General features: G+C 35.0%; 2 protein-coding genes across 2 annotated transcripts; both read right to left on the reverse strand.

Moving 5' to 3' along the window:
- Nucleotides 1–18,974: 18,974 nt before the first annotated feature.
- Nucleotides 18,975–19,925, reverse strand: LOC101842837 (olfactory receptor 8H1-like). The gene has a single exon (XM_005064603.1). The coding sequence runs from the start codon at nt 19,923–19,925 to the stop codon at nt 18,975–18,977; it is 951 nt and encodes a 316-aa protein (XP_005064660.1).
- A 4,716-nt stretch (nt 19,926–24,641) lies between these two features.
- On the reverse strand, nt 24,642–25,571 carry LOC101842567 (olfactory receptor 8I2). The gene has a single exon (XM_005064602.1). It carries the CDS (start codon nt 25,569–25,571, stop codon nt 24,642–24,644), a length of 930 nt encoding a protein of 309 aa, XP_005064659.1.
- Nucleotides 25,572–26,402: the final 831 nt, after the last annotated feature.

The following is a 26,402-nucleotide window of genomic DNA, read 5'->3' on the forward strand; positions in this document are numbered from 1 at the left end:
CATTGGACCTTCTCTAAAATCAACCACATACTTGACAACATGGCAAAATTTAGCAGGTATAAAAAAATTGGAATAACCCCCTGTATCTTATCAGACCACCATGTTTAAAGTTAGAATTCAACAACAACACAAATTGCAGAAACCCTGCAAACACAAAGCACAATTGCACCATTCCTGGTTCAAGGAAGAAATAAAAAAGAAATTGAAAATTTCTTAGAATTCAATAAGAATGGCGATACAACATACCCAAAATTATGGGACACTTTGAAAGCAGTGCTAAGAGGAAAGTTCATAGCACTAATTGCCCACATGAAGAAACTGGAAAATAGTCACACTAGGGAATTAACAACAGAACTGTAAATTCTAGATCAAAAAGAAGCAAACTCACCCCAGAGGAGTAGGTGCTAGGAAATAATCAAATTGAGGGCTGAAATCAATAAAATAGAAATTAGGAAAACAATAGAAAATCAACAAGATAGACAAAACTTTACCCAAACTTATCAAAGGGCAGAGAGAATATGCAAAGTTAACAAAATCAGAAATGAAAAGGGGGACATAACAACAGACACTGGGGAAATCCAGAGAATCATCAAGTCATATTTTGAAAACCTGTACTCCACAAAATTCAAAAATTTAAAGGAAATTGAGAGTTTTCTGGACAGATATCACGTACCAAAACTAAATCAAGAATAGAAAAGCAATTTAAATAGACCTATAGCCCCTAATGAAATGGAAGCTGTCATCAAAATCTCCCAAATCCAAAAAAAAAAAAAAACCAAAGCCCAGGGATGGCTTTGGTGCAGAATTCTACCAGAAATTCAATGAATACTTAATACTAATTCTCCTCAAAGTGTTTCACACAATAGAAGCTGAAGGGTCATTGCCTATGAAGAAACAATTACCTTGGTACCCATGTCACACAAAGACATAACTAAGAGAACTACAGATAAATATCCACCATGAACATTGATGCAAAATACACACACACACACACACACACACACACACACACACACACACACACATACACACACACACACACACACACAAGAAAATACTGGCAAATCGAATCCAAGAACACATCAGAAAATCATCCACCATGATCAATTAGGTTTCATTCCAGGGATGCTGAAAATGCCTTTGACAAAGTCCAACATCCCTTCATGATAAAGATCTTGGAGAAATTAGGGATAACAGGAACATACCTCAACATAATAAAAGGTATATATAGCAAACAAACAGCCAGTATCAAACCAAATGGAGAGAAACTCAAGGAGAATCCTCTAAAATCAGGAACAAGAAAAGACTGTCCACTTTCTCCATACCTCTTCAATATTGTACTTGAAGTTCTAGCTAGAGCAATAAGACAATGAGAGGAGATCAAGGGGATTCAGACTGGAAAGCAAGGTCATTAATTGCAGATGATATGATAGTTTACAAAAAATTCTCCAAGGGAACTCCTACAACTGAAAATCATGTTCAGCAAAGTGGCGGATACAAGATTAACTCAAAAAACTTAGTAGCCCTACTATATACAGACACTAAATAGACTGGGAAAGTAATCAGAGAAACATCACCCTTTACAATAGCCACAAACAACATAAAATACCTTGGCATAAAGCCAACCAAACAAGTTAAGAAAGACCTGTATAACAAGAACTTAAAGTCTTTAAAAAGACAATTGAAGAAGATACCATAAAATTTAGAGATCTCCCATGCTCTTAGCTAGGCTCAAGATAGTAAAAATGACAATCTTGCCAAAAGCACTCTATGGATTCAATGAAATACCCATCAAAATTCCAGCACAGTTCTTCACAGACCTTGAAAGAACAACACTCCACTATATATGGAAAAACAAAAGACCCAGGATAGTCAAAACAACCCTGTATGAAAAAGGAACTTCCAGAGGCAACACCACCCCTGACTTCAAGCTCTATTATAGAGCTATAATCATGAAAACAGGTTGGTATTGGCACAAAAATAGACAGGCATACCAATGGAATCAAATTGAAAACCCTGACTTGTACCCATGCACCTATGAACCCCTGATTTTTTACAAAGAAACTACAATTATACAATGGAAAAAAGAAATTATCTTTAACAAATGGTGCTGTAATAACTGGATGTTGACGTGTAGAAGATTTCAGATAGACATTATCTATTGCCATGCACAAAACTTAAGTCCAAATGGATCAAAGACCTCAACATAAATCCAGCCAAGCTGATCCTCTTAGAAGAGAAAGTAGGAGGTACCCTCAAAGGAATTGTTACAGGAGACTGCTTCATGAACATAAAACACCATTAGCACAAACTCTGGGTTCTACAATTAATAAATGGGAACTCCTGAAACTGATTAGCTTCTGTAAGGCAAACTACACAGTCAAGACGACAAAACAAAGTATACAAAGAACTCAAGATACTGGTCACCAAATGCCAAATAATTCAATTAAAAATTGGGCTATAAAACTAAATAGAGAATTCTCAATAGAGGAATCTATAATGGCTGAAAGACACGTAAGAAAGTGCTCAACACCCTTAACCACCAGGGAAATGCAAATCAAAAAAACTCTTGGATACCATCTTGCACCTGTTATTATGTGTCTAAAATAAAAAACCCAAATGACTGTTTATGTTAGACAGGATGTGGATAAAGGGGAACACTCCTCTACTGCTGGTGGGCATGCAAACTCGAACAGTCACTTTGGAAATCAGTATGGTGGTTCCTTAGGAAAATAGGAATCAGTCTATCACAAGTTCCAGCAATTACACTTAGGCATATACCCAAAATATGTGCTTTCATATGACAAATGCATCTGTTCTACCATGTTCAAAGCAGCATTATTTGTAATAGACAGAACCTGTAAGCAACCTAGATGCCCCTCAAGTGAAGAAAGGATAAAGAAAACTGAGCCTAAATAAATCATGCCTCAGAAACATAATAGGATATTCCAGGTTAAAGATATGAAACTGGATTTTAAATCCAAAAATTTGCAAGAATCATACATTTTTATCATTAAATAGTCTATGTACTCTTAGGATTTCTTCGTGAAGAGTTTTCCGGATTAAAGTAAGACTATGTTTGACTTAATGAGAAACATCATCATACCTATATCCAGTTACACCAAAATACACAATATGCTGTCTTTTAATATGTCAATTGTTACTTTATTATTAAGATCACTAGTTAAACAAAACTTTTTCATGAAAATTTTCATTTGAAAATATTGGGTCATGAGGCTTGTAATTTTTTAAAAATTTAAAATATCTATGACCAGAACTTTAAATGTGTATTTTTAGAAATTTGCTCTTATCATAGTGAACAGCTTTTTACATGCTAAGTTTCTGCTCTAGTACATCCAACTACTTATCTCATCTTTATCTACATGGAAAATATTTTATTGTATGAGGTCCAAATTGTGTCCTTTCACATCTTATTTCAATTGGCTCTGCATTACTTTGCTTGCATTTGTTTGCATTACATTTATTTATTTTATTTTGTGTGTTTGTGGTACATGCAGGGAGATGTCACTGGGCCTTTTGTACACCACATGGGTCCCAGGGATTGATCTAATTTTATCAATTTTGTCAGTAAAGTCTTTTATCCACTGATCCATCTCTATCTCTTGACTCTCTGGCATTATATTTCCCAATTATAATGCAAAGAGTACAGCAGTTTTGAGAATTTCATCATCTATTAATGCTATATATATATGTATGCATATATATTTGCTATATTTTATTGGTTTTCATATCTTGCCTTAGGTGAAGGCCTTAACAGAGTTCTATGATATTAAGGACTTCATTTCATTTCAAAAGAAACTCTTCTATATTCTTCCAAAATTCTAATGGTCGCCATTTTATTTTCAGATTGATTCTGTTTTCCTTTTGATACCACTAGAAGATCCCAAGAGCATGGTTTTGTGTTTAATTAATTACATATTTGTCTACAGTAAAATGACTTAATATTGAATAGAAAATGACAATATTTACAAAGAAAATATCAACACAGGATAAAATTTTAAAAGATATATAAATTCCTTCATAAAAATACTTTGAATTGATACAGAAGTTTCCAAATATTTTATTTCTTTGATTTTGGTTTGTGTCATTCATTCTAGCATGAATGAATCTACCTGTTAGTCTGTTAGATGCTAACTCACTGAATTATGCTGAGTTTTTAAAACTAGCTGAGTTTTTAAATGCTCTGGACAGGAATGGGCTCTGTAGTGACATTGTTCTATAGCAATTCTAAGAGTCAAGGTACAGAGGCTAGGTTTAATTCCATGTATCACTTTATTACAGTACCTTTGTACAATTATTCATTGCCTGACCTATGCCCTTACCTGCCTTCTACATGGAACACTTCCAACACCAGCTATCAAGGTACAATGAAACAAAGCATTAAACTGACCATGATATGAGTGACTACAAAACTGTGTCTAACTATAAAATCATGGTTTTTTAAGAGTATATAAAAATACTATGCCCTAAAAGCTTTTATGCTGTGTTTTCTCCTCTCTTGACAAATTCCTCATTGTTTATTCCTCAAAATGGCATTCGCTGTCCATTGTGAAAATAAGGCACACATCCTGTTTACCACTGCAAGCATAAATTACACATTTAAGAATTTTTCCTTGTTGGTTTCCTATATGTGGTTACATTGACTTAGGTATCGTTCTGTGCAAACTAAATTTCAGTCAATACATCTTAGTCACTTTTTCAAAAGGTGATAATTATCATTTATACTCCATGTTTAATAATGAAACTCTTTAGTACAAAAATAATATACTTTAAATTGAATTTTAGGATTCCTAAAATGTTCTGCATATAAACCTAAAAATCAACCTTACCTGTGAATGATCAATTACAATTTTAGTTACACAACAAATACAGTTCATCGAGATTATTTATATATTTTGAGTTTGTTATGAAGCCCACAGGAAATTCTCCTGGGTGTAATAACTCTAATTATGTTCTATTTCAGTAAGCAATTTGATAACTTATCAATAGAGAAAAATAAGTGCCTGGAAAATAATGAAGCACATGCAGACAAGTTATAGAACATAAAGAAAATTGTTTGTCAAAATAATGAATTAGGAAAATAAATATTTTAATATAAGGTAAGAAATCTTAAAATACCATATAAAAACCTTACAACATAGCTCTGATAGAGAGTTATAATTCATGTTTCATGACATGTGTTCATTGTCTTAGCTGTTTATATGGTAATAAGTCAGTGATTGTGATATACTACAATAACATGTAATCACATAACTTTCAAAGGCCAGAAGAGGTGATCAAAGTCATTTAGGTTTCTTACACTTCATTCTATCCAATGTAAACTCCTAATTTGAAATGCATAAACTTGAAAAATTAGAATATCAGAGGATTATTGTATACAAATCAAAGACAAATAAAAAATGTTCATTGTCATTCAGGTGGTTGTGCACACTTTAATCTCAGTACTTGGGAGGCAGAGTGAGGCAAATCTCTGTGAGTACAAGGCAAACTGATCTATGGAGTGAGTTTCAAGGACACCTAAGTCTACAAAGAGATACTCAGCCTGGAAAAATAAAAAACAAATGCAGGAAAACGATAGAAATGTTGAGGAGACAAAAATAATCTAACGCTCCTTGAGACTCTGAAAACCTGTTATGTCTGAATCATGTTTCTAACTTAGAGTCTACACATTTGAAATATACATACTTGTACCCACACACAAACACACACACACTCCATCATATACAAGTTACATATATGCCCCCATGAGTAAATGCAGTATATAATTGACACACAAACACACAGATGTTGAATAGAGTAAATTGCTCTTATAGCTACAATAGAAGAATCGGACACTAGTAAATTAAGAAATTACAGCATTTTTTCCATCCAGGTATGGTGCTACACATTTATAATCTTAGATTTTGGGAGGTTGTGGCAGGTATATCACATTTACATGTATGTTTCATGAGGCTGCATAAGGAAGAGGACAGACTCAGCTGCCCTCATATTGTTCCTAAGATACACAATCTCTCAGTGGCTTCAGACTCACTGACTCAGGTAGGTTAGCTGTCCAGCAAGCCTGGGGGTTTTGATGGAGTTCACCTCCCAATGCTAAGTTTACAAATACTTGCCACTAAGCACCGGGCTTCTCTCTAACCCCATAATGGCTCCCTCAATCAAGCAGAAAATTTCTCAGGAATCCACACAGATTCCCCTATGTATGACTCCTAGCAATAATGGAGAGGATGTCTGAACAGGTCTTCCCCTTTAATCAGATTAATGACTGCCCCAATTGTCATTGTGAAACATGCATCCAGTAACTGACAGAAATAGATGAAGTGACCCACAGCCAAGCACTAGGCTGAGCAACTGGAGTTACACTGAAGAGAGGGAAGAGAGATCCTATGAACAAGACAGGGCAAAAGCATGATGGGGAAAACCATAGAGACAGCAAACCTGAGCTATTGGGAGCTCATGGACTATGAACTGACAGCTGGGGTAACTGCAAGGGACTGAACTAGACCCTCTGAATGTGGGTGACAGTTCTGTGACTTGATCTGTTCGGGTGGCCACTGGCAGTGGCAACAGGACCTAACCCACCATCATGAACTGGCTGTTAGGAGCCTATTCCCTATGGAGGAATATCTTTCTCGGCCTTGATACAGGGTAGAGATACTTGATCCTGCCTGAAATTGGTATGCCCAAATTTGTAGACTCCCCAAGGAAGGCCTTGCTGCCTCTGATGAGTGGATAGAGATTAAAAGGGAGGAGACAGGGGCATAGAAGAAGGGGAGGTAGGGGAAACTGATGTTGGTATATAAAATAAAAAGTAATTTTCTTAAATAAAAAAAGTACTTCTCAGCATTCTGACTTTTTAATGGCATTCCTAGGGATTAGTCAGGTCATCAAGTTTACTCAGCAAGGGTTTATACACGAAGCCATACCCCAATCACAGCTTCTAATAAAGATACTGTAGTAATCAAGTCCATAATTTCTATGGATATAAAGTGGACTGCTGCTTTTATGTAAATTTGATGAGTGCAATGGTCATCTGAGAGAAGGGAACCTCAATTGAGGACATGCCTCCAAAAGATGAGGCTCTAAGAAGGCAAACCTGCAAGGCATTTTCTTAACTAATCAGTGGTGGGTACACTCCAGCCCAATGTCCATGGTGCCACACTTGGCCCTGGTTTCTAGAAGTCGCGAATAACAGGCAAGTAAGCAGCACTTCTTTTTGATTTGTGTGCTAGCTCCTCCAACAATTATAAGTGTTCTCTTAATTTCTCAAATGCTGTAGTTGTAGGGGGGTGTCTCATGTTTGCCTTCATGTGCCTTTGGTTCTTCTGTATATCTTATCTCTTAATGTCTTCCAGGTTAGAAGTTTCCATTCATATTTTATTTATGAAATTTATTTTGCTAATGGAAAGTTTCAAATGGTCATTTTATGTTTTGGAAATCAGACTCTAAGCTAATATGCTTTTTGCTAATAGTAATTTTCCTCTATTTGTGGCTTCTGTTTTAGTTGATCCATTTAAAAAATTATATTCGTTACATTAGTTTTCGAGGTAACAAAGAATTGATATAAGCTCTATATCGAGACTTTCCTGGTCAAAGAATATAATCCATATCTGACGCTGGGTGGAGACATGAAATTTTGAACAGCTTCAAAGATTAGAACATTATCTACCATTTTTCCCTCTAAGAGATAGTTCAGCTACTCTCTCAATCATCTGGCCAAGAGATATTATCAGGATGGCTGATTTACTGAAACCATGGTAAGGAGATGGAGCAAATGATCCTCTTAAAGGATAATATGCTTGTCCTTCTAGAAATCTTTGCCTCTGTGTAGTTGCTTATGGAGCCACCACCATTTAAGCTTGTCTACATTCTGTCTTCATTGTCACCTCCAGATAGGAGCCAGAGTTTATAACTTGCTTGCTATATTGAGTCTCTCTAAAGCTTTAATAACATTGCCTTTGAGCTTCCTTACAGTACTATTTTTTTACTCACAAGTTTATACAAAAAGAGGCACCTCAAATTATTTCACTAATATTTTAAAAAATACCTCTGGTATATTAAAATGCACAAATGCAGAGATTACCATTTTAAGCAACTGTGTCGTGGGTAGATAAAGGGTAGATCCTGAGAAAGCCAAGAGTAACAAGAAAAGAATGCCAAACCTTAAAAAAAGCCAAGATAAAAAGAAAACAAAATAAATCTCTCTCGTATGACTTAGTGTAATATTTTTAAATTTATATGTTTAATTAGTAATCTTTATTGAAAGGTTATACATTCTTTCATAAAATATGTTTATAAAATATCTTTGCACATGTTTATAAGAAAATGAGAGATAAATATTCTATTTCAAAAGAGGAAGTTGCAGTTCTGAATAGAGGAAGTTGCAGTTCTGAATAGTTATTATGTCCATGTTTTATAATATTAAATTTGCTCTTCAGTCAAGAGGATATGCTTCTTTCATTGAGGATTAATTGTTTTCAAAATCTAATTTGCATTCTTATAACCATTTGTATCCTTTTATAATGAAATTTCATTTTTGAAAGTTATGCACTTACTGTGGGGAAAACTATGAGAACACTAGGGTACTCATCTGTCCCTAATGACCTTCAGTGTTTCTTCCTTGGGGAGTCCCTGAGAACTTTAGAGGAGTACAAGGGCCTGGTTTAAGGAGGGAATGTGTAGTGTTTATACCTTCCCTCCCTTGACTGAGAATAATATCGTACATGAAATATTTACAAGACATAATCTTTCATTTAAAATTGAAATATGTGTGCTATCATTGAAATATAAATAGAAGGCTGCAATAAGGAACATAACCAAGCAGAGAAGAAGGATATCCCACATACATTCCTATCACATATCAAAGTTAAGGATTTCCCTTAATACAATTGAGAAAACACAGCTGAACAAGAGCAAAACATTAAAGGAAATATAATTTAGATAGACTATATGCTATTATATACACAGTGGCTACTTTTCACTTTTCTTTCTGTGAATGCAATGAAATAGGCATGTCTTCTGCGAGATTCCTCCACTGCTTGCTCTTTCTTGTTCTGACACTTCCTGAAATCAACTACTTCTCTTCTACTGTTCGGGCACCATTGAACTAATTACCATCTTCAATGTCCTGGTCTCTTATGTTTTTATCCTGTTGGCCATTCTGAAGATTAATTCAGCTGAAGGGAGGAGGAAAATATTTTCTACATGTGTAGCTCACCTAACAGGACTGTCCATTTTCCATGGGACAATCATCTTCACATATGTAAGACCAAGTTCCAGTCATATCCTCGAATGTGACATGGTAGTGCCAACATTGTACACAATTTTGCTTCCCATGCTGAACCCTATCATCCACAGTTTGAGAAACAAAGATGTGGAAGAGGAAATGAGAGTGTTACTTAAGAGAATTTGCTTCATGAAAAAAATACATTTTAACAACTGAATTGACTAAACCTAAAATTAACATGGCTTATGTTTATATCGTATATGTAAACATCCTTACCTTATATACCTAACATTATCCCCAAATGGCATTAATTTTGAACATTACAAGTAGAAATGCTAGCATACAATTTACATATAAACACCATATCAAAATTGAATTATTGATATACATATTGATAGTCTTCAAATAACTAACTCTACCTTTCCTTGATATGCTCGAAATTATTTACATTAAGAGTGTTTGATTTGCAATGTCTAATATTGCCTATCGAAACATAACATTAACTTAATTCTTCTTCTGTCTTCCTAAAAAACTTTGTTGCAATTGCAAAATATGTTCTTACATGCATCAAAGTCACCATATGTACATTACTTGGTACTGTAGACTTTAAATCACAGGTTTCTTCCTATAAAGCCCTACCTTTAAACTCTAAAACATAACTGGTACTATTTAGTGATGTTACTGAGATTTCTTTATATTAGCCATGGAAATGACTGTAAAGACTAAGGGGATAACCTTAAATTGGCTTCTATAGTTGCCATTTGTTTTTCTGTACAGCTGGGCTGCTTTAATAAAATAATTTTTCCTCTTATGCTCAAATTCCTTGCACAGATCACAATCTTCTATTATATATATAAGAGATGATCATGCATTTTCAAATAATTCCACAAAGCACACTCAAACTCAAGAATACACTTCTCATATTCATGCTGCTGTATATATTTCTATTCCAAAATTGATTTACAGAAAGAACTATTAAGAATGAAATTTATTTTTGTTTTGATGAGAATGAGCTTATCCCCAAAGATGTCATTTTATTGTATTCATTCTAGAAAAATGATATCAAATTTGACAAAATAAAGGTTTGAATCTGTAGAAAACATTTACTTGCCTCCATGATAAAACCTGTTTTTCTGCTAAAGATAGATATAGTAATAAAAATCACCAATATCATCAATATCATCAACAACAGTTTATCTTTTAATAACAAATACGTTTAAAATTAAATCAAGAAAATTATCTCTTTCACATTTTCTTAAAATGACTAGTACCACCAGTCTGATTATAGTAGCATGTTATCATATGAAAATGATAATTTTTGCATAGTGGTAAACAGTGATGGAGCTCCAGATTTAGAGACTGGGATAGTTTCTAATATAAAATAAGGCCATTTCTATATGCAATATGGTGACCATGGATAAGGTGTTTAATCTCTCTTTGCTTCAGCTTCAATACGATGTCTCCAGTTACATTAGTTGTGGCCCTGCTGTCAGTGGTTAAAACAAATATAGTGGTCATAGAGTAACCCAACCAACTTACTGACAATATACACAGAATATGAGCTAGCAAAAAATGCCATGGAAAAAAAATACAGACTAAATAGGGTTGTGAGGAAGCACCTTGTGAACAACAAATAAACATCTTGAAACCACCCCTGAATAAGCAAAATATACACCAAATTATTAGAGTTGAATTCCAGAACAAAAAATAAGTTAAAAAAGAAATATTCAGAACAGTACAAGGTCAGTTTTCATGAAAAGAGTTAGTAAGCTAGAAAGAAGTGAGTATGGCAAAGGAAATGAGGCATTAGGGATGCTGAATGAGTTAGCATTGGAAAGGACTGGAGTCAATGTCATTATATACCAGAAAATATTTCCAAAGGTTTCCCTTTGATTATTCCTGTAATGAAAGTTTTCATGAGGCTGTGAACGAAAATAAAACTTACCAATATCATTTTGGTAATCAGTAGAAATTTGCATCTAAAATTAGGTTCTAGGAAACAAACTAGAATGCTTCATCAATAATTTCCCAAAATGAAATGTAGGGCATTAAACAGTGACAGAGAAGTGTTGAGTAGAATCTCTATATGGTCCTCATTTCCAACTCCACTATGTTAATGCATGGAAGTGAAACCATTAGAATTTAAGAAAATTCTAGAATAATTTTCTCTATATTTGAAGCATAAAGAATAAGTCTAAAGACTAAAGCATTTATTTTTGAGGAATTTGTTATTTATATGTTGCAATTATATATAATTTTTGAGATTATGATAGAATTATATTTCTCCCTTCCCTTTCCTCTCTCCAAACCTTTTTATAAGCTTTTCCCTTCTCTTTCAAATTCATGACCTCTTTTTTCACTAACTTTTGTTAGATGCATAAGTACTTAAGTATATACATGTACATTCTTTAGTATAATATGCTGATTTTGTAGAATAATACTTACATGCATATTTTAGGAATAAGCATTTGGTATTAGATAGCTACTTGGTATGCTTTTCCCTTAGTCAGGCTATTTTTTCTTTCAGTATTCCTTACTATCTAGTAGTTGCTTTGTAGGTTTGGAGAACATGTGTATTTTCCCTAGGATCATTACAATGTCCATTGGCATCTTTATTGTTTAGTTCATGTTTAAACAGCCACATTTTGAGTGTAGCATTTGTCCAGGAGACACACTCTCATAGCAAACTCATAAGTCATCTGCTTCTATATTCTTCCTCCTCTTCTTCAATGTCCCTGAACTTTAGGTGTGGGACTGTTCTACAGATGTATCCATTGGAACTGGCTTCCACTTCTTTTGGTTGATTTTGGTTTTCTGTAGTGGTCTTTCTTCTTTTGTAAAGAGAAATTTCCTTGATGTGGGGTGAAGGTTATACTTATCTGGGTGTAAGGACAAAGGTTTACAGATTGTTGTTAGGTCTTATGTTGGTTTACAGAGTAATGATTGTAGATTCTCCTTCAATAACTACCTGCACTGAGTAGTTAGACAGGTTTCTAGTGCCAGGAATGGAATCTAACTTTTTCAGCTGGTTCTGAATCAAATTAGAGAGCCATTGGTCACTACAAAGGTTTCAGTGCTACTATTATACACATAAGGTTATCTTGCAATGCTGCTCCTTGATGTGGCTCACAGCCATCATAACTGGATAGAACTTTTGGTTGCCTGACTCTGTTGTAAGCTTTCAGGAAAGTTATTCCTCAATGAGGAGACATTCAGTTCTCATCCAGATCACATATGTGTGGGTCTTACTTCAGAAATCCATGGTGCCTTCAGTAATTAGGACTTACTTTAGATCCTTGAGGGGCAAGCAAAGGTAATAGCAATAGGTTGTATGTTTAGGGAGTCCCTTGAACCACCTTGACTCAGAGAGTTTGTTATGTCTGGTATTGAGATGTTTTTAGGTGGTTTTGGCTTTGGTTTTTGGGGGGAGCTTTGTCAGCCCCAACGATAATAAATGTCATTAGAATGTATTCTTACACTTATGCCCAGAATTTTGATCAGGGAAATGAAAAGGTTGATTTTTTTATGGAGTGAAAGAGAAGTAATTACAGATGGATGAGAAAGGGTAATAGCAGGATACAAATGCTTTGATGAGGAAATGAAAATAGTACTCTGTTAAGAGAGGATCAAGTAGGGTAAATAAAGAAGGGTAAGGAGGTTAATGCCATAGCAGTAAGGATTCTGAGAAAATCAAAGAGAATCGTTCAATTAACTATTTATCTAAAACAATTCCTTCCTTTTTAATGAAAATAAAATTGGTGCTTTGCTGGTGCTTACCAGGGAAATAATTTGTAAAAATAACCTTTTTTTCTATAAAATATATTGCTTGACATATTGTAAATACTGAGAAAAATAAAAAAATTACAGCTATTAAATATCTACCAGTCAAAAGGAAACAAGTCTTTTGGTCCATTTCCTAGGGTGTATTACAGTCTCCCATTTATAATTTTCCTGTCTTTCTCTCTCTGTCTCTCTGTCTCTGTCTCTCTGTCTCTGTCTCTGTCTCTGTCTCTGTCTCTGTGTGTGTGTGTGTGTGTGTGTGTGTGTGTCTACTTGTCTGTTTCTGCTCTCACTGTCTCCATTTCTTTCTCCTTTTTTCTCAATTTGGACAGTGTGGGTGACGCTAAACTCAGTAAGGAGAAAGACAGTTTATATGCGGAAACAAATTGCTGGACTGTCTCTTTCATAGACTATGTAGGGAAGCATTGGGTGACAGGAAAAACTTTGTCAGTTTTAAAGAGACAGTTAGTTAGAGGAGGCATGATGAGGGCCAGAAAAGCCAGGAAGTCACTGCAGGTTGTTTGGGCTAATCAGGAACTAAATGCCCTTGCCCAAGGTAGTTGACATTTGTTATAAACAGAACAGTTAATGATTTTCCTTAGGTTTCTGTTTACCTGATAATAATCCTTTTGTTTACTGGCTTTCTTGTGTTTAAGACATTGCCACCAGCACTGCCACTTTGAGGACCTGCACTAGACCAGACAGACAGATTTTAATTAATAGGCCTGTCCTGAACCTTGCTGTGTGGTCATGGATGACTTTGAGTCCTGGTATTTATGCCTATGCCTACAAATTCCTAGTGCTAGAAGTAAAAGAGTTTATCAAGACACAGAGTTAAATTTATTTTAAATGTTATTCTTTTAAAACATAAACAAAGTAAACCACCACCAAAAAATTCTATGCAACATAGTCACAAAGAAAACAAAATACATTTGTAATATTTACATATGTCATTGATATACGGCAAAATAGATTAAGAGAGTAAATAGTAAAGAGAGTAAAACTTTAAACAAATTATTTACAATCTTTTAAATAATTTAAATTATTATCTCTTAAGTTAAAGAGTCACACATTAATTGTAATGTTTAAAACTATTTTGTAAATAAAATATAATTTTACAAGCAAAAACAAAACCTGAAAAATATTATAATAATGTTTCAGTATAAAACAACTAATATGAGTTTCAAATGACATTGATAATTAAAGCTATACCTCTTTATCTCTATGCTTACTACAAATAAAGCTAAAATTAGATTTATTTCACAGCATTCTATCTGGCCAACATTCCCGTTGTTGTACCCATACTCTGAAACCTCAAAGACGCCAAGAGAGCAGATCCAATGCAAAATCAAAGAGTCTTTTTAATTTAACTCTGATCCTGTGAAACAGCAGGTGGGGTGGGAGGGACCTTGAGCCACACTGGGACAGGATATGTATTTGGGGTAGAGCAGGGCAGATGTCTGGGTGTCTGATAGCTTTATAGCAACAGTCTCAGGTTTGGCACAACTTCGGGATGCGTGAACCTGAGTTTACTAGTCACCAGCAGCTGCAGAAATGTTGCTATTCCTGGAGGTCATCCAAAGGCCATTGCTACCTACTGCATTTCACTGTTGTCAGTAAAGCATGTCCAAAGCCCACCAGCTAACTTCTGATTGATTCCTTACCTCATGCATTTTATCTGGCAGTTTCTTCTTAGTAATTAGGGCAAGGTGGTTGTTGGCTGTGGGGGGGGGGGGACTCAGCACATCCTGCTGAGTTAGGGGCCTTCATCTTTCTGGATCATCGCTGAAGCCCATCATGGCTACCAAAGCAGGAGCTTAAGTGAGCATCTGGGTCCTTCACCGGGATTCACAAAATCTACATGATTTTTTTTACGTTTTATTTATTTATTTATTTATCATTTTTTATTTTAATTTTAAATAGCTTGTTTTACATGTCAATCCCAGTTCCCTCCCCTCTTCCCGCACTCCCCTTCCCCCCTCCCTCCAACCCTATTGCCAAATCCTTCCACATAGGGGATATCTAGAGTCTGTCATTTTACTCTTGGTAGGGTCAAGGCACTCCCCTAAGAGTCCAGGCTGAGAGAGCATCTCTCTTTGTGCTATAGGCACATGAAGACAGTTTGGATACCAGGGATAGACACTGATCCACAGCTCAGAGCTCCATAGGTTGCCCAGGCCTTCTCACTGACACTCACATTTGGGGGGTCCAGATCAGTCCCATGCTGGCCTCTCCACTGTCGGTCTGGGGTCCAAGAGCACTCCCCTGTTCAGATCAGCTGTCTCTGCTGTTTTTGCCAGCCCATTCTTTGCCAATTTGCTCATCACTCCTCTCTCTCTGTCACTGGGTTCCTTGGGTTCAGTTCAGTGATTAGTTGTGTGTTTGCCTCTGCTTCCATCAGTCACAGGATGAAGGCTCCCGGATGGTTATAGACATCAAGTTCATTATCAGGAATGGGCATTCGAGGTGGTCCCCACACTATTGCTTAGCTTGCCAATTGATGTTATACCTTTAGATCACTCGAGGTCACTCTGGTGCCTGATCTGTCTTCGATCCTATGATTCCCTCTTCCCCCTATTCTACCCCCACCCCCTCAACTTCCTGATTTTTTTTTGCATCAAGCCTTTCTCTATTAAAGCAGTTTAGTCAATCATTTCCTTCAATAATTACATTTGAAGAAAACTGCAAATCCACAGGAGCAAGAACACTCCTTGCTAGTGGGAGTGCAAACTTGCACAGCCACTTTGGCAGTCAATATGGCAGATTCTCAGAAAATTAGGAATCAGTCTACCTCAAGACTCAGCTATATCACACCTGTACATATACATAAGGATGTTCTGACATACCACAAGGACCCTTGCTCAACTATGTTTATAGCAGCTTTATTCATAATAGTCAGAAACTGGAAAGAACTTAAATGTCCATCAACCAAATAATGGATAAAGAAAATCTGGTATATTTACACAATAGAGTATTACTCAGTTGTTAAAAACGATATCATGAAATTTTCAAACAAATGAAGGAAACTAGGAAATATCATCCTGAGTGATACAATCCAGCCCCAGAAGGACAAACAGGGTGTTTACTCACTTATAGGTGGATATTAGCCAGAAAGTAAAGAATAAGCATGATACAATTCAAATAACCAAAGGAGATAGGTATACAATGAAGGCTTCAGGTGAGACACATGATTCTCACAGTGAAAGGGAAATAGAATAGACATCACAGGTGGATGGGGGAGAGATCTGGGTGGGGTTGCGTGGGCATGAGAACAGGAGGGATCAGTTTGAGGGAGGATGAAGGGAGAGAGTACTGGGAAAGACAACTAGAATCAGAGGCACCTTTGGGATAAGCTAAAAACATACTGCAATGGAAACTCCCAGGATCTGTGAGGGTGTCCTTAGCTACGATTCTTAGCAATGGGGAATACAGAGCCTGAGTAGGCCAGGAAAGACTTCCAGTCGAGGGACTGAGACCCCAATCCAGCCACAATTTGTGCTGTCTACAAGATGTGCTGGGATAACCCAGAAAGTAACCCAGAAATTACGGGAGTGGCCAACCGAAGACTGGTCCAGCTAGTAACCCTGAGAAGGACCTCAGTCATGACAATGCCTGTAGGGACAGGACCTAGAGGTTGGACAGCACAGAGACGTGGTATAGCAACAAACTGGCAAAAAAAAGACGAAAAAACAATCAATGAAATGATTCCTAATGATAATCTCTTTTTCTCGTACACTGTTGATTAGCCCAATTGTCATCAGAGAAGCTTCAGCCAGGAACTGATGGAAATAGATTCTGAGACCACAGCCACACATTAGACAGAACTAGGGAAATCCTGTGGTAGAGGTGGAGGAAGGATTATGGGAGCCAGAAGGGTCAAGGATACCATGGAAAAATACACAGAATGAACTGATCTTGGCTCCTGGACTCATGGAGAGGAACTGCCAACCAGAGAACATTCATGGGATAAACCTAGGCCCTCTGAATATGTGTGGTAATTGTGAGAGAGAGAGCAGAGAATGTCTCTGACTGTTACCTTCTCATGGTACCCATTCCTCATGGTGGGTTGCCTTGTCCAGCTTTAATAGGATAGGAAGTACCTAGTCTTGCTGCAACTCAGTATCCCATGGCTGGCTGATATACATGAATACCTGCCCTTTTCTGAAGGCAAGGAAGAGGGAATCGATAGAGGTGGATTGAGAGGAGGGATGGGGAAGAAAAGAAGGATAGAGAGTATACTGTAATCAGGCTCAGAAAAAAATTGATTAATAAAAATAATTTTTAAAAATCTAAAATAAAATAAACACCACTTAAGTGTTAAAAAAGAACTGCAAGTGTAAGGGAAAGAGAATAAGACAGTTTGCTATTGCTTCTTAATAAGTCATGGCAAAACATATCTTTCAAATATTTCCCATGTACACATATTAGAGTCACCTTGCAAGAAGGCTTTGTTCTGTATAAGTCTGTATATGGTGTGTGTGCGTGTGTATAGATGTTTATGTACATATATGTGGAATATGTATGCATGAATATAAACAGTGCATGTCCACATTGAGGCCTGAAGTAGGCATCATGCTTATGATACAAGGATTCCATCACTTAACCATAAATTGCAATATTTAGATCAAGGGAGTTATAAATAGTAATCTTTAATGTTATCCATGTGCTAAGAACCCATAGACAAATGTTTAATTTACACAGTAATTCAAATGTTCAACCTTTCAAGGAAGAATGCTCTACAACAGTGTAGAGTAAATGAAATTTGTTTCTAAGTGTTGTATATATACACATATACTTATAGGTGACAAATTAGAACATATTCAAAATAGCCAAAAATTATGAAGCCATTTCTACTTTCTTTAATAATTTTTTAAATATTTTACACATTTTTTTCTAAAATTAACATATGCAATTTCTTATACTTTAGTTATGCTTGGTTATTTTATTTTAAATTTAAAATATAAAATGAAAATCTGTTTTTTGACTATAATTTTCTATTACAACATTTGAAATAAATTCGTAAGACAGAAGAAAATATTCCTCCACATATGCAATGCACATTGAAAATTGGCAGGATTATAAACCCTGTAATGACAATGCCTGTTTCATGATTATCTCAAATCTCTTAAACCTATCACTTAATCAGATGCACTTAACATTTTTCTTTATCTTGTACAATAGAGAAAATAATATTTTAAATTTTAATTTACTTTTAATTGTTCCTGTGTGTCTTTGAGTGTGTATGTGTGCATGTGCATATGTGTGTGTGTGTGTGTGTGTTTGTTTGTGTATGTGTGTGTCTGTGTGTAGGTGAGGGCATGAGAGATCAGGATACCATAAGCAGGTATTGGATCCTCTGGAGCTGGATTTACAGCAGGTTAGGTTGTAAGCCACTAGATGTGGATACTGGAAACTGTTTTTGGGTCTTTTACCATAGCAACACAGTCATGTTCTTAATGGCTGAGCGTTCTGCCAGAGAAGAAATAGCTTTGAACTTTAGCATCCTAACGATCAAAAGCTAAAACATACTAAATCTAGAATCCAAAGCTCATAATCCTTGGTTCAAAATAAGAGCACTTCACCATTCTGTGTATTTTTTCCTGAGATTAAAAAACAAATACTTCTTTCTCATTATACAAAAGTTATGGCTTCATAATTCTCTACAATTATAGAATATGTAGAATATCACACAACATAACTCTAAGAATGAAGATCATTGTCCCATCAGTTGTCTTTAAAATACACATATTTATATAATTGATTTAGTATGTATTTCGTATGATGTAGATTTCTAAAATGTTTCCTTAGTAATATCTAGGATCACATTGTATTATGTAAAGAAAGCTCCATACAAATTTAAATTAAGTATACAATACGCTTTCAATAAAGACCAAGGAAAGACCTAACAGGAAAAATACAGAGAGAAGGGTCTAAGTGCTGAGCTCCACTATTTTCCTAACTGCCTGGGGTTCTCCCTCATCTTTATAACTTTACAGACAGCACTTTTCACTTCTTTGTTCCTGAGACTATAAATTAGTGGGTTCAGCATGGGAATCACAATGGTGTAGAAAACAGAAGCCACTTGATCCTTTCCCAAGGAATAGGACTTCTTTGGTTTTAAATACGTGAAGATCATGGTACTATAAAATATGGTGACTGCCAAAAAATGAGAGGCACAAGTGGAGAAGGCTTTTCGCTTTCCTGAAATAGAACTGATTTTCAAGATGGCTGAGAGAATGGATGCATAAGACATTGATATGATGAGAAGGGACACCATTAGAGTTGAACCAGAGACAATGATTATTATCATTTCAAAGACATAGGTGTCACTGGAGGACAGGGCTAGAATTGCAGGGGTGTCACAGAAAAAGTGATTGATGACATGAGAGTTGCAGAGATTCAACCTGCTTAGACAAAGCATATTGACAGAGGAATCAATAGCACCCATCATGTAGGAACAAATGAGGAGGGCGTGGCAGCGTCTTGTGGACATAACAACCGGGTAGTGAAGAGGGTTACATATAGCTACATAGCGGTCATAGGCCATGGAGGAGAGAAGAAAACATTCAGCACCACCAAACAAGACAAAAAAGTACAACTGGCTGAAGCAACCCATGAAGGAAATATTCTTGATGGAAGTCAGCAGGTCCTCTAAAGTTTTAGGTGTGATGACAGTTGAGTAACTGAGGTCAAGGAATGACAGGTGGGTGAGGAAGAAATACATCGGGGTGTGAAGCTGGACATCTAGATGAATGATCAGTATCATGCCTATGTTCCCCAGCACAGTGACCATGTATATCAGGAGAAACAGCACTGAGAGGACCAACTGGATCTCCTTGGAATCTGTTAGTCCCATGAGGATGAAGTCAGACTCATTCGTGTGATTGCAGGTGTTCATTGTGAATGGTCCTAAATGGAAGAGAAATCAAAAGTGATTTTAGTAACAACTGTGCTTGGACTAAGAATTACAAGTACCTGTGTAATGTATTTAGAATTGTTTTCCCATGAAAGAGACAGTTTATAAAAAGTTAAGATAAAAACTGTCAGATATTGATGCAGATTAGCAATTGGGAATGTTAGAAACACATCCAGGATAACAAAGAAAGAGTCCACTACTCCAAAAACTGTGTCTGAACAAGGCAGACCTTCACTCTTTATCAAAATGCTGTGCTCAGACAAACAAATCATTCCAAATTAGAAAGTGATTTTTATCTAAGGCATATGGTATCTGATATCCCTCCCACTGACAGGGGTCTGACCTCTCAGTCTTTAAGATTACTTAGGTTTAAGGGAATCCTTGCCAAGAAAATGAAGGAAAGCAAGGAGGGCTTGGATACTTAAAAATTCCTAGAATATAATAGGGCCTTAATGGACACACAGGTTTTACAGTGTGTGTTGAGTTGTGTGTGTGCGTGATTGTCTTATAAGGTGAAGAAGACAAAAGATTTGCATTCCTTGTCACAAACACAAATTTTACAACGTTTGATACAAAATACCAATATTTAATATTTATTTTAAGTATGATATGAGAAATGATGACATTTCACTTTATCAACCCTGTTCCAGCTCCTTACAGTTAAAATTGGAATTTAAAGTTGGAACAAAATTGAAAATGCTACAGCATAAACTGGTGAAACCTAGTGAACTTATGAATACCCTCCTTTTACTCATTCTTCGTAGCAACCTCAAGACTATGAGGGGAAATTTTTAATTCTTCACATTATAAAGCTGAGAAATATGAGGTCTTCAAAGAAAATCAATCACAAAAGACTGTGACAGACTTTAGTTATTTAATAGAGGACACATTATTTCTTTGTCAATCTGTAATATTAATTAAAGTCTTTGTTACTGCTTTATGTTTATAAGTATTTTGCCTGTAAGTATATTTGTTCACCAAGTTCATGCAGTGTGTGTGTAAGACAGAGGATGGTGTCAGATCCTTTGGAACTGTAGTTAATTAGTTATGATCTGCTAGGATCGTGAGCTGAATTGAGCCGAAGTTCTCTAGCAGAACAGTCAAGGTTCTTAAGCTCTGAGTCATCTCTTTATCTCCTTAATTAAAGTCTTATTAAGCACCTGTATGGAGCTACAATTAATAGTTTGAATTAAGCATTTTGGAGTGCAAATTTTTATATCTTAGAATTAGAAGAAGGAAGTTGTTGTTCACAATGCTTTCTTCCCTGAACACCTTTAATATCCATTAGTATGTGACACCACAGGTATTGCAGTCACTTACATATTTCATTTTAAAAAAGGGCTAAGAAAAGTTGCTTGAAGGAAGAAGAATTAAAGCATTGTGATTCTTCTTAAAATCTCAGAATTTACAGCATTTTAAACAAATCATAATCAGGCTTTATAATTAATCAATAATAATAGGGACAATTACAGCATACCATTTAGTTCCCCTTTAATCTCAAAATCATTCAACACACTATAAATAAATTTCAGTCTTAAGCCACATTATTGTGGTAAGCTATAATTATAGATATTACGATACTTGATCAATCTAAACCTAAGAAAATATACTTCAATACATTTATATTGAATGTAGAGCATGACTTTGTCAACACTACATTTTTATTTCTGCAAATACCAACACAGTTCATGATAAGACACAAATAAAATGGTCTAAAATATTCTAAACTTGAGGATACTGACCGTGAGTCAAGGATTGTCAGGATACTTCTTCCTCAACTATAGTCTAGAAAAGTTTCAACATTAAATTTCTAGTACATAAGTTATAAAAGCTTTTAAATGACTTGTAGATTTCTGTACAATGTTTGTTTTCATTGGGGTAGTTATTTTTATATTTTTGTACATTCATTTTTTAAAAAATATCAATGAAAACAATCTACAACAAAATTTTTAGTCTGGTCAAATGAAAATTTTAATAAGAAATTTGGTCTCCAAAGTATGGCAAATACTTAAACTCCTCAGAGTAGTGTAGTCATTGCCTCTCATCCTGTTGAGGAAAAGGGCCTCTTATAGCCAACACTGAAGATCGTACAACATGTGATTTTCCTTAGGGACTAGTTTCCAGGGGAATGTACTTGGTACACTTTCAAGGTCAAAAGTTCAAGGGCAAATGATCAATGGCTTTTTCTCTCACAATCTCTACCAAGAGCCACAGCCTCATTTGATGTTCTTTCCTGATACCTTGCATGAAAAATAACTATTTGCTTTTAAACTGAACTAATAATTACCAAGCTTTACATTGAATAATGATCACAGAAGGTCTTTTTTTCGGATGAGAAGAAATGTTCATAGAAACAAGTATTTTAAGCCTCGTTTCATAAAAACGGAAAATAATCCTTTATTGTGAACATTTGAAAGCCATATTTTTTTTCACTCAGGAATAGACAGTTTAATAAGGAAAAAAGATAAGTACAACAGATTTCAAATGAGGCAATGAAAGAAAATGAAATTCTTTTTTGATATTTTGCTAACAATTTTAATTTGTCTCAATTATTTTCTCCTTGTGGGTACATAATAATTACTTGAGCATACATTTATATTTTTACTTATTGTTTTGAAACAGGGTTTCTCTGTGTAATAGTTCTGGCTGTCCTGGAATCTGCTTATAGACCATGTTGGCCTAGAACTCACAAAAATTGCCTGCTTCTGTCTCCTGAGTGCTGGGAGTAAATGCATGTGCCACCATCGTCTTTCTATTTGCTTAATTTATTATACTATTGTCAATAGTATAACCTCAATTATATTAAAATTGCAAAAAGAAATTAATTAATGTTTTAATGAGTTTTAGAATAGTACAGATTATTTGTGTATATAAATGGCGTGGAACAATAATTTATTTATATAGTAGGGAGTGATTTATATAGTATTTATGTAGTAATATTTATTTAGTAATATTTATATAGTAGGCAGTAACCAGCTCAGGGAAAACAGCATAGTCTTATACTTTTAGCATTTCAATATGTCCTCAAATTATTTTAAAATTTTGTAATTTGGTAAGTTTTTGAATAGAAATGTAGAGTACAACAATGAATATTAATGTACTCGGTAAGAAGAATTTTCAAACAATTTCTTTTCATTGACAAATTTGTTTCCTCTCTAATGCCTGAAATATTTTCCTGAATTTAGTAAATTTAAAAGTTCATACTATTCATTTTATATAAAATTTTACTTTAAAGTTGATGAATATTTAAACTGCAAGAATATCTATGACTAACAACATCACTAAGCTCTACAATTGGCACATTGGATGAAAGTGTGTTGTTTTAAAGATTGTGTAACAAATTGTAATTGAATTTCATTTCTCACTGTTCAACAACTAGAAGATATCAAGAATCTTGCTGGTGTTGAACACAATATAAGATTGTTACCTTAACCATCAAGTATGGCAAAGACTAAGGGATCTGGAGTAGTAAAGCAAAATAAATGACTGAATATTAGAGACAGACACACTTGTGAGAGTCAGCACTCCAGGGTATAGAAGTAAAAGAAAAATAGAAGACAAATGGATGGAAAGTGTCCAAAGGAAAAAAGAGCATAAATAGGTATTTAAAAATAATTTTGCCAATAAAAGAACTGTAGTTTTCATGTCTATGTATTTAATATCACAAGAAGCAGGATAATTACACAAAATTTGCTAATATCAAATAATATTAATATTTGAAATTATTTGCATTATAATGCAATAATACACATATGAATTCTAATATCTGTTTTTACAAGAATGAAGATGAAATCTCTTTAGGAGATGCTTATTTGACATACAAAGCTGTAATAACTGCAAGCCAGATATCTATAATTAGATAAAATCAGAAACACGGCATATACCTTTCCGTGCACTCAATCCTTCATCATATGCATTCACAAAGGTAAAACAAACTGAAGCAACAATAGCAGAAGGAATATATTTACATAGAATAGGGCTATATACAATGTATCAATAAAATATTTGAATAAAAGTCTAGAAATGCAGTTTTAACACACTTAAGCAATGTTATAGAACACTGTTATTATGTATTGTTAAATACAAAATAAATATAAAATTAAATATAGGTAGAGTTTTACTGAAATGTTGCAAGTCATCTGAGCACAAGTCTGTGACTTAGGACACAAAGTATGTTTAACAGCTAAATGGAGCAAAACTGTGACTGTTAGGTTCTAATGGCTCAAAATCATGTTCTTGAGGGTAACAGGTTGGTTCCCAGACTCCATATGATAGCTGATAACCATTTGTAACTCCAATGCCAGAAGATGGGACATCTGTTTCTGGCCACTGTGTTCATGAGGCACACACATGGTGATGTACTTATATTCATATAGGCAAAATAATAAAATCTATAAAATCTATAAAAAAGAAGAATGTTTGTAGCTTAGGGTGATTTATTGAAATATGTACTTATCTTCTAATTACCTCATACAGTTTTATTATATGAACAATTTATGATTTTAAATAACCTCCTGATGAATTTAGTATATCCCATAAATGAATAAAATAACAATTCATATCTCAAATTGTAAGAAACTATGTTCTCAATAAGTTTGTGTTATATTTTTTGAAGTTACTTTACAATTTCCTGACAATTGAAGTAACTAAATATTTGAAATTACCCAGGTCATTTTTATTTTCAATAGGCATGGTTTATCATAGAAGTTTCCTGTGTATCACTCTCAGGAGAGCATTTTTCACATCTTTGTTCCTCAGACTGTAGATCAGTGGGTTCAGCATAGGAATGACAATGGTGTAGAACACAGAAGCAACCTGTGCCTGGGTGAGGGATGATGTGTTATCAGGTGTCAAATACGTGAAAATCAAGGAGCCATAGAAGACAGTGACCCCTATGAGGTGAGAGGCACAGGTAGAGAAGGCCTTCCACCTGCCAGCTGCGGACTGGATCCTTAGGATTGCTGAGATGATGATGAGGTAAGTGGAAGTGATGATGAGGAGAGAACTGAGGAGTGTGAACCCAGCTAGAGCAAAGATCACCAGCTCTGTGCTGAAGGCATCTACGCAGGACAGAGCTAAAAGAGCTGTGGTGTCACAAAAGAAGTGATTGATGTAGGAATCACAGAATGGCAAACTGCTTATCACACAGATGGATATCAGAGAATTTGTGAATCCAATCACATATGGAATCACTCCCAGGCAATTACACACTTTCTGAGACATAATCACAGAATAAAGCAAGGGATTGCAGATTGCTGCATAACGATCATAGGCCATGGATCCCAGAAGGAAACACTCACTACACACCAAACCAACAAAGAAGTACATTTGAACAAAGCAGCCTACAAAGGAAATTGATTTTTGTGTGGACTGGAAATTGACTAGTGCCTTGGGTGTTACAGTGGAGGAATAAAATATGTCAATGAATGCTAAATTACTGAGGAAAAAGTACATAGGTGTGTGGAGCTGAGAATCAACTCTGATTAACATGATTAGTCCAAGATTGCCCAACACAGTGAATAGATAGATAAAAAGGAATATTAAGAACAGACTGACTTGTAATTCTGGATGATCTGAAAATCCACTGAAAACGAACAGTGTCATTTCTGTGAAATTATTCTCTGCCATTTTTGATAATTCTACCATTGATTTAACCTTGATTAAATATTAAGAAAAGTTAAAGAAACACTCAAGAAAAAAAGGTTCCCTTGGCCTCCAGCATTTAGTAAAACCTGAGTAGATAATAAATGTTGAAGGATTATATGGTTTTATTATTTTTAAATTAATTTTTTATTTGTGTGTCTATGTACATATACCTTAATGTAGGTACCTGTAGAGACCAGAAGGGGCTGTTGGAAATCTGGGAGTTACATGATTTAGATATCCAAATGAATGATTACATATAATTTTAAATGTTTTAAGATATAAAGTCCATAATAGTTAAAAGACACTCCTACTAAGTTACTCTATCATCTACCAAACTCTATCACTGGGACAGATGTTTACCCTATCAATTTGTTTATTGAAATCAATTATTCAATAAATTTATTTGTTGAAGTCATAGGAGCTATAAAGCCATACTTTAAAAGAGAAACTGCAATTCATGTATTTATAATTTCATATTGGATTCATAATTTTAACATCTAAGTTACAAGTTATGAACAAGATGAACACATGTAATATTGTCTCAGACTCAGTACATTTCAGTTTTTTTTGTGTTAGAAAACTATTAACATCCAACTGACATTTCATTTTCATTAAAAATTTTTTCATGCTTATCTGTTTTCTGTAACTTATCCTTCCTACTGATGATTTCAGACTTTAATGTATAACGTAGTTCCAATACTTTCACCTGAGAACTTGGAGAACATTATGATATCCAACTTATGGCACACATGACATCAGGAAGTAACAAGTTCTTTGTTGAAAGTAGTTCCAAAAGCACTGATGAAAAGTCTG

Source organism: Mesocricetus auratus, unplaced genomic scaffold (genome assembly GCF_017639785.1).
Source record: "Mesocricetus auratus isolate SY011 unplaced genomic scaffold, BCM_Maur_2.0 Super-Scaffold_100004, whole genome shotgun sequence".
Lineage (NCBI taxonomy): Eukaryota > Metazoa > Chordata > Mammalia > Rodentia > Cricetidae > Mesocricetus > Mesocricetus auratus.

Bases quoted from the DNA above. Each gene is read 5' to 3' on its own strand.
- LOC101842837 (XM_005064603.1), bottom strand. From the start codon at position 19,925: ATGAACACCTGCAATCACACGAATGAGTCTGACTTCATCCTCATGGGA.
- LOC101842567 (XM_005064602.1), bottom strand. From the start codon at position 25,571: ATGGCAGAGAATAATTTCACAGAAATGACACTGTTCGTTTTCAGTGGA.